The 18,176-nt window shown below is 38.6% G+C and overlaps 1 protein-coding gene across 2 annotated transcripts; it reads left to right on the top strand.

Annotated features, from left to right (window-relative positions):
• The first annotated feature begins 390 nt into the window (after positions 1-390).
• On the top strand, positions 391-17,423 carry SAMM50 (SAMM50 sorting and assembly machinery component). Of its 2 annotated transcripts, none has more exons than XM_030479551.1 (15): positions 391-531; positions 2,761-2,871; positions 4,260-4,361; positions 5,226-5,313; positions 6,416-6,522; positions 8,389-8,519; positions 8,724-8,811; positions 9,349-9,477; positions 10,168-10,239; positions 11,355-11,441; positions 13,538-13,608; positions 14,354-14,421; positions 15,245-15,391; positions 16,273-16,414; positions 17,224-17,423. In XM_030479551.1, exons 1-15 carry the CDS (start codon positions 511-513, stop codon positions 17,267-17,269), a joined length of 1,410 nt encoding a protein of 469 aa, XP_030335411.1. In that variant the 5' UTR covers positions 391-510; the 3' UTR covers positions 17,270-17,423. The 2 variants fall into 2 exon arrangements, with proteins under 2 accessions (XP_030335411.1, XP_030335412.1); XM_030479552.1 differs by lacking the exon at positions 391-531 and adding an exon at positions 2,481-2,591.
• The last annotated feature ends 753 nt before the right edge of the window (positions 17,424-18,176 follow it).

Below are 18,176 nucleotides of genomic sequence, written 5' to 3'. Positions count from 1 at the left end.
TCCAAAAAGTTATATGCAAACATTTCAGAACTGGAGAAAATTGTTACATGGGTCTGGAGGGAGAAAAGGAGCGTTGTCTCCTTTCTTAGTAGAGGCACCAGTGTTGTTGAACTGTTTTGAGTAATTTAAAACAATGTCAGTTTAAGATGACCGGTGTAAAGTGGGGGGGTCCAGTGTGCTGTTGCTACAGTAGTTGCTGCCACATCAGTTCGTCTCCTGTCGCCTCTCAGACCCACCTCTCCCTGGCAGCAGCGCCTACCCCTGCCACAGCAGGATGCACCTCACCCGTGACACTGGTTTGGGACCGTCACTTCCCAAATCCCTGCTGCCCGCCTCCCGGGCGGAAGCGTCCCGGCAGCACCAGCTTCGCCCCGCCTCTTCCCGCCCCTCCGGCCAATGGGAGCTGGGGTGGGGCTCCCTGTCATGGCCGCCCCCGTGCTGCGGCCCTGATCGCCCGCGGCGCCCGCTGTCCAGCCTCGCTGCCCCCGCCCGCCGCCGCCCTTGGCCGCCATGGGCACCGTGCACGCACGGGTAAGCGGCGCGCAGGGGACGGGCCCGCCGCGGGCTGGTCCAGCGGCTGCGGGTCCTGTTCTCCGCTCCGCGACCTTCGGGCAGGGCCCGGGCAGGGGCGAGCGCCGGCCGCCCGCCTCCGCTGGAGGCAGGGCGGCTCGGGGATGGGGCCAGCAGCACGGTCGGGCCGCCCTGCTGGGCCGTGCCTCAGGGCTTCCGTGCAGGCCCGCGCGGCGGCACCCCGCGCTCCGTGCCCAGCGCCGCCAGGAGCAGCCGGGCCCGTGACCGCCGTGCTGCCAGCGGCCTGCGCGGGGCCCGGCGCGGGCAGGCTGCGGGTAGGGGAGGGCTTGAGGACTAGGGGAAGGGAGAGGGTCCCGGTCGCTGCCACCGTCTCGGTGCTCGGAAGCGCCTCGCCTTCTCTCCGCGGGTCTTTCGTTCCTCTGTGGCGGAGGTCGGGGTTGACCTTGCCGCCGGGGCTGGCAAGAGCCAGACTGCGTAAATGAAACCATTAAAAGGAACAACCCCCAAAAAACAAGCAACGAAAGAGAAGCTGTCCTACACGTGCAGCTCCTATGGTGAGAACGGAGGTGGTAGGTTTGCCCTTCCCCGGTAAACTGCAACATTGCTTACAGAGACGTGTTGTGTCTCGCACAGCCAAAGCACTTAGAGGTCTTCGTGAACAGATGCATAAATCTCTATCTAGCATTACTTAAAGAAGGAACATAAAGATTAAAGCGTTTGTTGTGGTCAAACAAGAAGTTGTGGCTGTGATGGCAACAGGAAAAAGTCTGTCTTTGCTTTCAGAAAATAATTTCAAAAATATAATTTCAAAGGATACATAGGTTCTGAAATACTTTAGGAAGGCAATGAACTACCCAAGCCTCGAAGCTTCATTAGAGAAGCATCTCAGTATGTTCTAGGTGAGCAGTCCACTCCTCAGCAGTCTGCTTTACGGAAAAGTTTAAGAGCCATGCGAGACAGGTTATGAGAAAGTCAAGCTGTAGGAATATCACTGAAAAAGGCTGGTGGTGCAGTACACTGTAAAGCAGAGGAATTGCAGAGCAAATGTCAAGTCCTTGTGAATTTGGCTTAAACTATTTTTCCTTTAAAGCAGCCACAGGGCAAAAACTGATGTAGATAATTCAGGTGTGATTAATGAGCGACTGACTTATTTGGGGGCTAATAATAGTCTGGATGATTCCTCAAGATCCCAGGTAGAACAATACCTCTTCAAAAGCCTTTTGAAAACCAGTAGGTTTTTCTGTAGTGTTTAATTAGACTGAGGAACAGCTGCTGGGGGCCGTTAAGGCTCCAGAGTATCTCATTACCAAGACTAATCTAATTTCTGTTTAATTTTTTTTTCTTGTATTCTTGGTTTTGTATCCATCTGTAGTATAAACTGATACACAATATTGTGTGGATGCAGAGTGTCTTATGCTTGCCTGAAAATTACTGGGAGTGAGAGAGGATTCTGTCTTCATTTAGCTGGATTCTGATACATAACAGCAATTTACTATTCCAGCAAAACAGCTATCCTTAAATAATTCAGCAAGTACTGTATTAGTGACTTAAGACTAAAAGTAGATTTACTGAGTTATCCAATCCTGACCTCTGCTTTTCCAGGTAACCCGCTATTCTCTCATGCTTGAATCTGTTATCTTCTGATAAGTCTTATTTTAGGACTCTCTAAGGTATAGGAAATAAAGCCACGCTGTGCTGGAAACCATTTTGATTAAACTTTTCACCTCTTATTGATAAGGCCTGAGATTCTTAAGCATTACTTGGAAGGTTGCTTTTAAAAGAAATATGAAAATATAAATGTGTATAAATATATTAAAAAGTAACAAGCTGCAGACACCCTTTTTAAAAATTGTTCACACTTCTCTCCTTCTCAAAACCCCAAAATAAATAGTTACACTGATTTTTTTAGATTTTTTTATTTTAAGAAGGTAGAATTCATCTTTAGCACAGGAAGCAGGTCTTAAAAATAAGGGGTTTTTTTGGAAGAGTGCAAAGGACTTTAGAGAAATGATTCAACATGAAAGCTAATCACAGCTTTCATTAAAAATTTCAGAAAGCAGGTAGGTAACAAGTGTGCTAGTAATTTCCCTCATTTTAGTTCTTCTGTTTTGCTTTTTTCCCTAGGATCTAATGAGCACAGTGTCAAGAACTGTAGTTTTTTCCTTTGCAAAAGGCATAAGTCACAAATTGTCATGCCATGTTAAATGCGGTTTTCTTTTATGCTTTCAGAGTTTGGAGCCTCTTCCAATGGGTGGCCCAGACTTTGGTGCCTTGGGAGAGGAAGCTGAACTGGTTGAAGTTGAACCTGAGCCCAAGCAGGAAATTCTTGAAAACAAAGATGTAAGTACATGAAAAACATCCAGATTTTTTTTCTTAAAACAAATGTCATGGCAGCCTTCCTTGCTTATTTTTCCCAAGGGAACTTTCTAAACTTTGATTTTAGATGTGAAAAAATTAAATGTAGTACTGTGAATTTAATCTGGTGTTACATAGTTCCTGTTTTTTTAACCTGCCACAGGAGCTGTTGTTAAAATTCATCTCTGTGCTAATAGACTTGTTTTCAGATGCTGCTTTCCCCTCTGTCTCGTAAGACATCACTGCTTCTGCAGCACTGCTTGGGAGAACGCAAATCAACTGTCCTTAACCTGCTAGAGTGCAGTATTAGCCAGGTTAGGGTAAAATACCACCATGCAAGTTATGTTGCTAAGCAAAACCCTAACTTCAGCAGAGGATGGTAACATTTGGTTTTTTTAATATTTCACTTGTAAGAGCATGTCTGTCTTCACCCATAATATGTTTAGTCATGCTGGATGGCTGAGATATCATGCATTACCTTAGTTTTTATTGAGATTTTCCTTTCCTGGGTGCTACTCGGAGTCATCCTCACTAGAAGCTGGGCAATAACATTTGGTTTTTATTGAGGTCATTATGTATCTGTTCTGATAGGGGTTTTTTAAAAGCAATTTGCAGTAATGTTAGGTGGCTCTCATTCTGCTATTTTATTATATTTGAATGCATGAAGCATTTGCAGATTGATTTTTTCTTTTCTTTTCCACACTTGCCCCTAAAATTGTAACACACTGATGAGGTTGGGAAAATAAAAGAAGTGCAATTGCTGTGGTCCATTTGTACCAGCTAACCCAGAGTGTGTCTTGATTTTTAAGATAAAATCATCTCAGGTGATCATATAACAAGATGAATGATTTTAAGAAAATACAAAACCTCATGATGCTAGTGATCTTAATATGCATTTTAAACTACAATGTTCCTCTGACAGTAATAACTTTAATAGTTAGAGTTTAAATATTTATGGCTTGTCGGTTTGTTTTTTCTTTTAACTCTTTGCTTATGTATGGCTGATATAAGAAATAGCTAACTAAAGACTAACTACAGGTTTTGTCTTATGTGTCTTAATATCTCAATGTGATTTCTGCATATACAACACTTATGACTAAAATCCCAGAAGCTGCACTGTGTTACTGTCTCTTCTGCTATGACCAGTATTAGCTCTGGTATTAGAGATCTATTTTCTTTAATTTTCAAGTTAAGGCGACAACTCTCCAGAGTTGTAGATAGCACTGATTTCTGGTAATGTAGGTCAGCAGTGAGACCTAAGAATCTTCAGGATTTTTCACTTGGACAACAGTATTATTTTGTGCATTGGTGATTTTGATACTCACTGTTAGATGCAAATTCAGCACTTGTGTTTAAACATCTGTTCTGTTTAGGTGGTGGTTCAGCATGTGCACTTCGATGGACTTGGAAGGACCAAAGATGACATTATCATGTATGAAATTGCTGATGTTTTCAAGGCTAAAAATCTCATTGATGTAAGTACTGTAGTGTGTAACAGACTTACTGTTTAAAAATGCAGGTTAGGATTTTCTTTTCCCTGCTTTGAGCTACTCCCTTCATACGTGGGACAACTTTGTCAAGTTCTATGATGATTATGATCTTGTGATATGGAAGCTAAACTTAAATATGAAATACTGTCAGATACTATATTTTCTGATGTACTCAGCTCAAAGACTTTGTGAGATGGCAAACAGTACTCTCAGATATTTTTTCAGCTTCAGTCTTCCTATTTGAGAATTTCTAACTGTGTAAATGACACTTTCAGTTCATTTCCTTAAGATAAGTTATTGTATCTTGGCACAGATAACTGATGCCAGTCTCCACAATGTACCAAAGTGAGAGTTAGGCTATATGCCCTTGCACTCTGAAGTGGTGATTCTTTCTGGAGTATAGCTGGCAATTAGACCTGCAAATTGATATAAATTTAAACGGATTAAGGTGTTTGAGTTTTTTGCCAAAAGCATGGGCCCCATAAATAGATGTGCAAATTTTAACTACTGAAACTTAAATAATAGGTTTAAATATTTATAACAATTAGGAAGCAGGCTACCAAAAGGTAGGCATTGAGCTGAATGCTCTGTGTTTAATTTATTTCTTTATGGATTCGAGTGTTAAAGTGGTTGTGATCTGTTTTTGAAGGCACATATATGTGTCTCTATACAAAATCTATGAATATTCTATGACTTACTTACATTTTAACTTTTTTATCCTAGTTGGTTTTTGGTAACCTGAAAGACTCAAATGGACCATGGACCAGAGGATCTTTGGAGGTCCCTTCCAACCCAAACTATTCTATGATTCTATGGTTCTGTGACTAAGCTACTTATTTCATCCTGTAGGTGATGAGAAAATCGCATGAAGCTCGTGAAAAGTTGCTTCGTCTAGGAATCTTTAGACAGGTAGATGTTCTGATTGATACCTGCCAAGGTATGTATTGCCTCCTTAATCCTCACTTTTTTTCTCATGCACACATAGACCTATACATATACATTCATACCTGTAATGTGTATTTCCCTGTGTAATAGGTTGGACTTTTTTCTGTGTATAAAACTTACTCTCTCACATACCTTTATGTATTTTAGATGTACATGTAGGTGTGCTATATATACGTATAAAGTGTATGTGTCTACATCTTGCATGTGTCTGTATATATGTGTGTGTATATGTAAATATTACTTGTATACATGCAAAAATCAGTGACTTCCCAGCACTAAAATAATTACAGTACACATCCCTTCATACAAAGTATCAGAGGAACACTTAAGGAAGAGCTTGAAAATGTGTCATGTACTTCCACTTATTACACACATCACATAAGTGACATTATATCAGCACATCCCTAGTGTTTCAGGAAATACTAGTAATTATATCAATGCTTGTGATTAAAAATTGGCTTATAGTATATATGGGGTAGCTGAATGTGTGCAGGTTTCAAAGTAAGGCTCAGTTGGCATTTCTGGACTGGGGGTTGGTTTTCAAACTCATTGCTGTTCTCTTCAGCAGAGGAAAATTGTGTTATTGGGAAGGAAATGCAGAGCAGTCCCACAGGTTGCTGTCACATTCACTTCAAGCAGAATTAGGTACCCTTGACAGCTGTGTTTTCGAACAGCAGCTGTAGCCAGAGCCCTGAGGGAACTGGGCAGCTTTTGCTGTTCAGCACTTAACTATAGAGTGCTGGGAGCTCTGCCCTAGTGACGATGTTCTTCTTGCTATGCCTTGTTCTTCTTGCTATTTCTGTTTATTTTAATGTAAGAATTTACATACATCTTTGGTTTTAGTGGGTAGGTAACAAACAAATGTTACTGTTTCATAATTAAACTATGTGTTGACAATTAAAGCTAGTAACGCTGCAATTGAACCAAATTCTGCACTCATATCCAAAAGACATCTTTTTCTCAAGCATTTTTCTGTGTAATTATTATTATCATTTAATTCAACCAGTTTTCAGATAATTGAAGACCTCTTATGTCTGTGGGGTTTTTTAATAGCTCTTTGAAGACAACATGGATTTGTTTGTTTGTTTATGTAGGAGATGATGCCCTTCCAAATGGTTTAGATGTAACCTTTGAGGTAACAGAGTTGAGAAGAGTAACCGGAAGCTATAACACTATGGTTGGCAACAATGAAGGCAGCATGGTATGGATTATTTCAAATAATTATGAATTCCTTTTGATATTCCTCTTACTTTCTTGTTTCAAACCTAGCAAAGAATTTGGTGATCCAAGCCAAATTATTTTCTTGATCCAGCTTTACTAAGGCTTTGCCAGACCTTTGTCTCTAAAGAGTCTTTGTATTAGGCTTTCATTCAGCAAAAGCCTATTTTGAGCTAGGGAAGAATGCTGTAGCTTCCAACTCAGTATGTTAATTTTTTAATTCTTAAAATGACTTAAATTATTTCTTGATAATATTTAAGACGCTTATCTATTGGAGAGATTTGTAAGGAGTTTGGCATTTAGTTTCTGTGAGATCTGTTAGAGTGTTTTTCTTCTCAGTTGAGATGCTTTATATTTAACTTAGAAATTGTTCTTAGTTTTCACTATTTTAGCGCAGTACCAGCTAGTCTGGGCTGCAAAATGCAAGGTTTTCCAGAACCATATAAACTGTGGAACTTGTTTCCATTTGATTCAATTAAGGATGCATCAGATTAAAATCTTGTGTGAAAAATATTTATCAACTGACACAAAAAGGAACAGCTGTACTGTTTTCTGTTAATGTCTTGTTAACAGAAGTGCTGGTGTTAAGGACATCACGCTCTCAGGTGCTCATTCCTGCACCCTTTCTGCCTTTTTATGTGCACAGTGCAGCTGTGCCTGAGGCTGGTAGATAAGCCAGATCAAGGGGCTCATCCTTTTCTTCTTAGGGATATTTTTAACCTGGATAAGATACTGCATGACTCAGGTGATGCTGTTTTGCAAGTGCAAGGAGAATAGGAACTCAATGAATTGAGAGCTGCTTATGCAGCTCCTCTGCCAAGAGCAATGTCCAGGGTGTCATGGTGTGAATGAAACCAGTAGGGAATCCATGTTGGTTCTAATGCCTTTGAAAACAGTCTGAAAGCTGCTTTGGTTTCTCTTTTTGTACTCAGCTTCTATTTGATTTTAATCTGTTGTGGAAAAGTAAAATGTTTGAATGATACAAAGGCATGATTCGTGTACGCTCGTATTGGCAGCAGAGATTGTTCCCTTAAAAGTTGAATAGATTTGACATCTAATGCCTTAAATTAACCTGAAGCCTATAGGTCTAATATTTCGTACTCGTATCCGTTTCTGGTTAGTTGGATAATTGCATTGTAGCCATCATCACAAAGTTCAGGTGACTGATTTGTTTCCAATCAGCTATTTTATAGCAATCAGCAAAGGTAATCAGCATTTTATAGCTTTTTTACATACTTTTAAAATACAACATACGACAATAGAACAGTCCTGGTAGTGTCTGTGCTTGGAGGAAACCTGCTCCATCCTTTCTGCCAAAGGGCCAACAGCTGCCAAAAGAATTTGTGTCAGAACAGGCAAAAGTGTTTAACTAGTTTCTGGAGAACTGTAATGCTAATGTTGTATTGCCATCAGGACTGATTGCAAAAGTATCTTGTTACTCAAAACAAAACCACAGGAAAGTGGCTCTGTATTGATAATTTCCCATTGGCAATATTGCTGTGGTTTCCGTGAGCCCTACCTGATGGGTAGTTTTCCTGATGATCACCTGAAAGTTTGCAGTTCTAGAGCAGCTGTTTATGCCAAAGATTACTCTCCTGGGCTTTGAAACTGGCTGGGAGATTGAGCTTGAAATAATAGATTAACTGTAACTTGTGCTATTGTGATGGCTTTTTCTGCCAGCACAAAGAGAAATCTAACTTAAAAGAAAAACACATTCAGTTACAACTATTTTTGTTGTCTTTCTCATTCTCATCATAGATATGCTCGTCTTCAGCATACGATGAAGATGCATGACTGCAAACTATATGAAATGTGAAGGTTGTTTTGTTTTCTTTTTAATTTTCCATAGGTACTTGGTCTCAAGTTCCCAAATCTCTTTGGTCGTGCAGAAAAGGTAACCTTCCAGTTCTCCTATGGAACAAAGGAAACTTCATATGGCCTGTCACTCTTCAAACCACAGCCTGGAAGCTTTGAAAGAAAGTAGGGGATATATTTTTGAGTACCTCTTCTTTTAGTGAAGGAATATAGAACAATAAGATATTTCATTGAGTAATAATTAAATGTGTTCCTTTCCTGAGGATCTGTTAATAATGTAGCAGATCTGGTTTCTTAAGTTTTTTTGATAATTGAAAATTCCATCTACTTAGTTTCACTTTCAAACCTACCAATAACATTGTGTTTCAGCTTTTCAATTAACCTATACAAAGTAACTGGGCAATTCCCTTGGAGCTCTCTTCGTGAAACCGATAGAGGGATATCAACAGAATTTAATGTAAGTGTAGCACAAGTGTTTGTGGAAATCATGCTTCATTTACATGTAATTCAAGTCACACATGGCTTTCGCAAATATTTGGTTTACTTTTTTAATGATTGAAACACTTGTGCACAGGGCTAACTTGTCATTATTTGAAAGAGGTCAACAATTTTAAAATGGCAGAGGTAATAAACCTTAGTCATTAGAATTCAGTTTCATTTTGGCCATATAAAAATACCAGTGAATTTTTCTCCAAATTTTAAATGTTTAAAGTATCATTTCAGAGAGGCAGCTGGCTGCTTAGCTCACTATGTCAGCCCAATTGAAGATATTTCTCAGTTGGGATGGATTAAGTAATGTGCTCCTACTTGGAGAAACTCTCTTGGCTAGAGCAGAAACTCCCTGAAAATGGGTTTCTCTCTGATCCAAGAAGTTTGAAAACAAAAAGCATAGTTACATATAAAACAACTTTAGAGAGAAAAAATTTTCAGGGAAATGTTTATTTTCATTTTGTAGCAAAGTTTTTTCATGTCTTACTCAATTCTTTATTTGTAGTTTCCAGTCTGGAAGACCAATCACACACTGAAGTGGGAGGGTGTGTGGAGAGAGCTTGGCTGCCTTGCTAGAACAGCATCCTTTTCTGTTCGAGAAGAAAGTGGACACTCTCTTAAATCTTCTCTCTCTGTAAGGCTTTTTCCTGATATTCTTTTAAAACACATTATTTTGAATTATCTAATAATCATAGATGATATCAAAGGAACTTTTTGTCTTAGCAGGTTCTGTGTTTTACTTCAAACATCTCTTGCTGTGTTTGGTCATTCACAAAGAGTCATCCAGAAAGTCCAAAGAGAGAACATATTTTCATAGATGACTGTTGCATAGGCTGGCTTGTTCTTTCTGCAGGGCCTCCCTCCGACTTACCTGCCATCTCCTTTTGCAGAATTATCTTGTTTTGTAGAAGACAGGTTCAGTAAATTTGCTCATCCTAGAGTGCTGTGCCCTTTCTAAATATTCTTTCCCATAATAGTTCTTGGTCACTTGTCATCTTTAACTTGTAGATTACAAATTGTAGGAAATAAAGTATTTGCAGGTTACTGTCACAGGCTTGGTGATTTACACTGGGGCATTGTTGCTGCTATGTTTCTGGTGTGTACCATGGCCAAAAGATATAAATGTGTGCATTTCTTGTGGCCTCTAAATTCAGGGCTAAATTGGTCTGGAGGTATATCGTTCCCAAATCCACGAAGCTACACTAGCCTTAGCTGGAGCAGTGGGTGTCTTCTTTGTTTGTAGTTTTTGAAAGAAAATAATACAGTCACCCTGGGATGTTCAGCAGATATGAGAACCTGAAAATACTTATTTGATTCTTTTCAGCATGCCATGGTAATTGATTCCCGGAACTCCTCAATCTTGCCAAGACGAGGTGCTTTGCTGAAAATTAATCAGGTAGTATTAAATCACTTATGCTACTGTTGGATTTTATCTGTGTGTTTGAGTAAGTCTTCACCTAATTGATGTTCATGTTAAAAATATCTATGAAGTTAGAAATTAATCTTAAATTGGCCAAGAGACAGTGATGACCAGTATTTTTATCTTTATAGTCTGTACCTTTTAAAATCATGAAACTGTTTTTATGATGGCAAATTTTCATTTGCAGACCATTGCTGTAAAACAGCACAGCCATTTTATCTTGCCATTAGCATTAAATTATTTATTAGCTGAGATACATTATCCCTGACAGTATTTATGCTCCACTTTCCAGTAGGTATAAGTCCTTCTTTTCTAATATTGTAATATAAGACTACCAGAACGTGGTCCTGTTGCTACTCACAAAGTCTGTAAATCTTAGAATTAAAAATGGAAGACTGAGTAAAACTAACTCTCAAGGCCATACACATGTATCATTTTGGCACAGAAAATGGTTTTCATTCTTGTTACTTTCAGAGCTTTTAGAAAAGCTGGCTTTTCTGCTGTGTGGGTTAATACTTCAGAAGCATTAGCTTCTGCAATGCTTTAGAAGCAGATTGCTTTGAAATGCCACTGGAACTAGAAGTACTACTGTTCCTGTAAGCAGCAGAGAACTATTCTGTTTCTGAGTGAGGAAGGTGGTCATAATTCAGGGTTTTGTTAACATGCCACTTGTTAGGTGCTGCCTCTAACACTGATTCAGTCACTTCACTTGTTATTTTCAACTTGCATTGGTGTAATGAATAGGCTGGCTGGTTCTTCAGCCTTATCTTAGTGCATATGAAATCTTCTCAGGTAAATACAGTATGAGTTCTGATTTTTGGTGCTGAATTTTTCAGCTCCATTCTACTTTGCCATCATTTACAAAAATGACTTAGAAAGCAAAACCTTGGTTTAATATATGGAGGAGAAAAATGTTGTTCATTGTTCTAAGGGTTCTGCGTGGTTTTTTGTTGGTCCAAAATTCAGTTTTCTCTCCATACCAGTTTATCTTGTACAGGAAACTCTGCTTGTGCTGATGCAGACATGATGAACTTTAGAGGGAAGAAGCATGTAATATCCATTAGAATTTTCATAACCTTCTGTCTTTGCAGGAGTTGGCTGGCTATACAGGCGGAGACGTGAGCTTTCTAAAAGAGGATTTTGAATTTCAGTTGAATAAGCAACTTATCTGGGATTCGGTAATTTTTTTTTAAGATATTTTAGTAATTGATCTGATTTAGTAAATGAGGTTATTGAATCTGTGTCTTACGATGATTTTTCACCATGGATAAGAAAAAGATTGTGGAAGTGAAAGATGGGTGGTGTAAATATCTTGATTTGTTTCTCTGAAAGTGAAATACCCTTTTATTTTTAACCTGACATTCCGGCCATGTACAGTCACTTGAGAAGTGGGCATTTTGGAAAGAATGACTCATCTGACAGTTAACCATATGAACTATTCTCCTTTCAGAAGTAGTGTTTGGCATGTCTGTTCTTTGTGATCTTTCTAAAGAGTGATTTTTCAAAAACTGATGACAGCCCTTGTTCTGTCTCTTTCACCTGGTTATGAATAGTCTGAATAATCTTGGGTTAGTTTTCTTTTGTCATTGTAAATTATGAATATTTGACTACTAATTTTGGTATCATAGCATGTAATTATGTCTTCTATGTAAAATTATTGGGAAAGAATGGGAAGACTGATTTCACTACAATGCTAAGCCTGCACTACAACATTTTGTGCTCAATGAATAGTTTAAGTTCCAATAAGAAAGGCACTTGCTGCCATGAGAAGGTTATATGAGACCCTAGTTCGCCACACCATAGGCAGAACACATCACAGATTTTATGGTGCGGTGTCTGCAGCAGTATTTTAGTTTGGCATCACTGTGTGGTTTTGAAATGAAATTCCTGTATCATCATCACTTAAAATCTTGGTTTGGTTAGCAGAGCTGTTCTTGTGTATCCCAACTAGATTTCTTTCAGAGGAAACAACACTGTTCATGTTTAATGAACTTTATGAAGCATAGAGATTTTGAGATTCAGACAGCTGAATGGGGAATTAAACAGCAGCTTCTATTATGAAGATTTAAAAATCAGGGGTTAAAATAATTTGCATCCCAACATACTAAAAAAACCAATGAGCCCAAACCAGAATGAAGAAGCCTTTAATCTGAGGCAGCTTGGTTTGACCAGTGAGGCCAACACAGAAGGACATTTTAAGGTTGTTTGCTGTACCCCTTATTACATCATTATGTTTGCACCTTCCAAGTGGTGGCAGAAAAGGCATTGCCTGATGAGTGCTCTTCTTACCATCTTACATTTATTTGTCAATCTTCAGCTGAGAAAGACATCGTATTCCCCTATGAAGTAATTTAATGGCTTCATGGCTACTCAAAGAGGACTTGCTCTTTCCCATGACTGCCATTATGCCTACATTGTGAATAGAAGGGAAAAATATCACGTGGTGTACATAATTTTATATCACCCATTGTTCACCAGTGTAGACTTGGCATGCAGCTGTGCTTTTGCATATGCCATGTGTTGTGTAACCAGACATGCATGTACTGCCTGATAATGCCAGGAGAAGTATCTGGGGACACTCAGGGCAGAAGGTAGCAGGAGCGCTGTAAAATTAGAGACATTATCCAACACCTTCAGCCTAGGTATTGCCAATAGATCTCACCATCTGGCAGTAGTACTTCTACTCGGTACACAGGCACCAAGCAAATGATCAAATCATAGAATCTATTTATTATAATGTTTTGTCTCCCAAGAATTACCATACAGATAAGCAGTAAGGCTGTATGTGTATTTGGTGTCAGTATAGTGAGTTGCAGAAGGTGGTTCCATGTAATTCTAAGGCTAATTTACAGACAGGTAATAATTGTACATTTTTGCTAGTTATTTGCTTGACTTAGCCTCCTATGGGTTTAAAATTGCAAGGTGTAATTTATGGCGGCAGCGTTGTCTTACTTCAAGACACGAGAATTCGTCAGAAAATAGGAACTGGATGAGTATTCTATTTAGCTATTGTAAAAGTAGCACTTGGTGCAGATGTGCTGTCAACTTTTTCAAGGTGTAGCACTGCATAAAAGAAAGAGGGCAGCAGTGATTAAGAGTTCCCTGAAAATGCCATTGCTGCTGGTACGATATCCATGCATACACTGTCATCATGTTAGTTTCTGTCAGACTAAGGGGAGCTCTGCCTGTTACCGAGTGACTAAATTTTACTAATACTGTTTTCAGGGAAATTAAGTAACATGTATGAATAAACAACTTCTTATTCTCTCCAAAGGCTTTTTCAGCATCACTTTGGGGTGGAATGCTAGTACCAATCGGAGACAAGCCATCCAGTATAGCTGACAGGCAAGTTTTTAGATGTTTCTTAACTTCTTTCTACAGGTAGCGTAGAAAACTGTAGTAGAAGAGAGAAGCCATAGTAGTTCTGTTTCTGAGGAGACTAAAATGTTTCTAGTTAGCTTTAATTGCATGTTAGTGCTCAAGCCGTACCTTCTGGTTTTGATTTTCATATTGGGATAGTATGTAATAGCTCTGCCTGCCAATATTTATGGCTGCAAAATGATATTTACCATCTGCAAAATTTTCTGTCAGGCATAGGTAACACTGTAGGTATTTTTAGACATAAAGCCATATTGTAAGTGTTGGCCTTTTAGACAATTTTGCTCTCTAACACCTGTGCTTAAAGATCGCTAGCAGAAGCCATTTCGACTTAAATTTGTTTACAATAAATACTAAATACTGAGTGTCAACTTCACATATGATAGGTCTTAACTACAGTATTTCTATCAAAAGTATTACAACAGACAGAATCAGTATTCTGATTCTTCTTCAGTGCTGGGGATGCTTCTGTTTTGATCTTTGTAAGTGATGGAAGACTTATTTTTATTTTTAATACTGCCATTTATTTTGAAATTTTTATCAAATGCATCAGGATTTAGATACAATTTTTTGTATTTCCTTTAATACACTTTACTATACCTGTTACAGAGTTACCTGTAACTCTGAAAAGCACTGTTAGAATTATGGCTAAATATTTTCAAAGACATCATTTCAAGTGAAGTTTTAAATTAAATTTGACTGTATTCACTAGGTTTTACCTTGGTGGACCAACAAGCGTGCGTGGATTCAGTATGTACAGCATCGGACCCCAGAGTGAAGGTCTGACACTTTTAAAATCCCACTCTTCTGACAATACTGTAAATATTAGTGTGTAACAAAGAGTCACATTCTGGCCTTAAGCTTTGTATAGCTTAAAAATAATTGCTCCCATTCTGCACTTTGAATCTGAGAAGTGTTATGTCATTATATATTATTAGTTCACAATGGAATACAGCCCGGTAGTTCTTAGTAAGGGCATAAGCTAATTTTATAAACCAAGTGTGTGTTCCAACTTGCACACTTCTGGTATGTCAATTTAATTAGTAAGCAACCTTCAAGCTGAAAAGGTTCCCAAAAGATGGTTATAGCAGCAGCCACATTAAATCTGTTTGCTACAGCATATATTTAGGTAGCTTAGGGGAAAGGTAATCTGATCAACAAAGGTGTTTTGAGAGCCAGGAGCTTCCTCAGTTTTATTCCTGACTCTGCTATTGACTTGCTGTTATCAGGGGATTCAGTATTCAGTATATTTTAAAGCTAATTGTTTAATTTTATTAATTTCCCATTTTTAGAACTAAGGCAGATATTTCAGTGGTGTTCAAGAGGTAGTCTGATGAAGCACAAGTAGGTGCATGTCTCAGGCTGTCCTGGTGAGGGAGTGAAGGAAAAGGGCACTTTTGGAAGGTTTAAAGAATTGCATAAGTGCTAATTTCTTTAGTTGATAGTGGTGAGGTTGGAGAGAGCTAGAAGAGAATGGCAAGAGTTGTAAAGGGTAGAAGTGCGACATAAAACAACTTAAGGATGTGTTCTTGTACCTTTAATAGCTGGTTCTTTGAATATATTCCCCAGTAAATGCTTTTATTCTAACATTTTACCAAAACAGGTGATTACTTGGGAGGAGAAGCCTACTGGGCTGGAGGCTTGCATCTGTACACCCCTCTCCCCTTCCGGCCAGGCCGGGGAGGGTTTGGAGACCTTTTCCGAACACATTTCTTCCTTAATGCTGGAAACCTCTGCAATCTGAACTATGGTAAGACTCAGTAGAATTATGTGTAATTCTTCTATATATATAAAAGCAAAAAGGAGAGCTTTTTGGTGTCTGTTTACACAGAAGCAGTTTGTTTACTGTGTATATTTTGGTGCCTGTAAAAAGCTACTGCTATTAACTTGTATATTTGACAGATTGTCAGTAATTTTTTAGCGCTCTGCATAAATTTGAGCACAACTTGTAGGGAAGAAAGCTGGAATGGTAACAGTAATATCTATGAATAGTTGATGTTCTCAGACTAGTGTGGTAATCAGTTAACACCTGCTAACTTACACTGTTCTGGAGGAAGATTGGAAGATGATGTTCTAGTGGGATTCTAATGTTTCCTGGGAATAACTAAATAAAAAGTGGTGGCAAAAGAGTGTAGGTGAGGGTGTAGTAGCTGATGTGACTTATTTTTTCTTCTCCCATCCCCAACTTTTTTCAAGATGTATTTCAGTGTATTAGTGTCTGACTTTTCAATATCATTTTAAGCAATTTGGGGGTATAGTGATATTTGATGCCTGCCTTATTTAATGGAAGAGAAGCAGCATCCATATGGGAGTGAGACACTTCAGGCACCATTGAAGAGCAGTTTAATCGATTTTAATAGAGACCTACTAAAGACATTTAAGTCTTTAGTATTCATTTCCATATTCATGCAAATAGGTACCCTATAGTGGGAAATGAAATCCAGCTAAAATTGTAGTAGTTTGAGTCCAAGACACTTGGAGTTTATGAGAGTTGCGGGTAGTAAACAAATTTTGAGTCTGCAGGAGGTGCTCGTAAGTTGTCTGTCTGTAAGTAGCTCTGAAAATCCAGTTAGCCATTGACTACCTTGACAGCCTACTTTGATTCTTGTTTTCCTGCTCTTTTGCTTTCAGGTGATGGTCCCAGAGCTCACCTGCAGAAGCTGGCAGAGTATATCCGATGGTCTTATGGTGCTGGAATAGTGCTCCGACTTGGAAACATTGCTAGATTAGAACTTAACTACTGTTTCCCCATGGGAGTACAATCTGGTGACAGGTTTGTTTTTTACACTGAATTCTTTAGTAGTAACTGGTTCTAAAGGTTACTGCACTTCTATCTGGTTTTGTCAAGAGAGGATCACTGCCTTTTAGTTTTGTTTATTCTGTGCCAGTTCTGAGACAGTTTATTCTGCCAGCTGAGACATTTCAGCACTTGACACTCTTCTTTCAGCTTGCTATATTCATACTGGTTTCATAGTACTTCTTGGTTGAAGACTTTGTTTCTCAAGTTTCAAAGATCACTGAAATCAACTGTTGAAATGTATGAATAGGTGTGCAGCAGGTTTTATTTCTTTAGGGGAAATGATCACCCAAACAGATCATGGTATTTTCTTAAGCCGTGTGAAAACAAATGAGTGGATAAATACTGAGTTTGATGTCTGCTTGAAAAATGAAAACAAGTTTAGGTAAAGAGAAAGGGAGAACAAATTAATTTGTTAGCAACCAATTATCCTACATCAAGCAATAAAAAAGCTTCAGGGGGCCTGCTCTTGCCTGTGAAAGCTATGCGAGAAACTCTGTGTTTGGTACAGGAGTTGGATTATGTTTCTACTTGTCATTCATGTGAAATGCGAATTAATAGTAGCAATTTGAAAATTATGGGCTTTATTTTGTAAATGTAAACGCTCCATATGATTGATGCAATGGCAAAGCATTTACTTAAAAAAGCCTTTGTCAGCTAAAATTTGAATTGTAACTTTCCAAAGATTGAAAACATTGGGAATTTGGGAATAGAGAGAATTGATTTTAATTTCATTAAAATCACTTATGTATCACTTACGGTTTTTATTACTTGTTTCTTTTCAGGATATGTGATGGTGTTCAGTTTGGAGCAGGAATCAGATTTCTATAATACAGAAACATTTTACATCAGTATATGAAATTGTGCTCTGTAATTGAAACCAAGACTATAATACAGCTTGATACTTTTGAAATACAGTACACATCTGAGTGATTTACCTCAGCCTCCACAAGAAACTACATTAAAGAATTATGCTGTAAAGGTTCATTGTACTTCTGATTCTTATCAAAGATGGGAGAGTGCTTGTAGGGTTCTAGCTACTTTAAGTTAAAGATTTTAATTATTAGTTGTAACTTAAAATATTAGAGATTTGTGTCAGAAATTGGTTCTTGGATACAGTTCACATGATTATAGTTGTCATTGTCTTTGAGCCACAAGTCTCACAAGTGGGGACAACCAAGTGTGAGTATGGCTGAAGTGGAAGCTAAGGGGGAACAGTTTTCCTCCATCATCAACTTCTGTGAGCAAATGACCCTGAAAAAAACTCTGTTACACATCAAAAAAGTATTTTACACAAGTAATGGTTGTAAGTGAACTTAAATGTTCTGATTTGAATATCTTAGAGTCACAGAATGGTTTGGGTTTGAAAGGACCTTAAAGATGATCTAGTTGCAACCTCCTGCCACAGGCAGGGACACCTTCCACTAGACCAGGTTGCTCCAAGCCCTGTCCAGCCTAAGGCCTTGAACACTGCCAGGAATGGGGCAGCCACAGCTTCTCTGGGCAGCCTGTGCCAGTGCCTCACCACCCTCATACTAAACAATTTCTTCCTAATGTCTAATCTAAATCTACCCTATTTCACTCTTGTAAATCATCTATATTTAAATGCCTTCTACAATCTAAATTGCATACTGTAAAAATTCAAGTCAGCTGTGTAGCACAGTGAATACTAAAATTCAAGAATACCTTTGAAAGATTCAGAGTTCTCAACTCTGCATTGGTTTTGAGTGTTTTGATG

Source organism: Strigops habroptila, chromosome 3 (assembly GCF_004027225.2).
Source record: "Strigops habroptila isolate Jane chromosome 3, bStrHab1.2.pri, whole genome shotgun sequence".
Lineage (NCBI taxonomy): Eukaryota > Metazoa > Chordata > Aves > Psittaciformes > Psittacidae > Strigops > Strigops habroptila.
Note: the sequence above shows the minus strand (reverse complement) of the source record. Positions and strands in the feature narration are given on the sequence as shown.

Coding starts and splice junctions, on each gene's coding strand:
- SAMM50 (XM_030479551.1), top strand. CDS start 511: ATGGGCACCGTGCACGCACGG. Junction 11,442..13,537: donor AGCAACTTATCTGGGATTCG/GTAATTTTTTTT, acceptor TTCTCTCCAAAG/GCTTTTTCAGCATCACTTTG. Junction 14,422..15,244: donor CATCGGACCCCAGAGTGAAG/GTCTGACACTTT, acceptor TTACCAAAACAG/GTGATTACTTGGGAGGAGAA.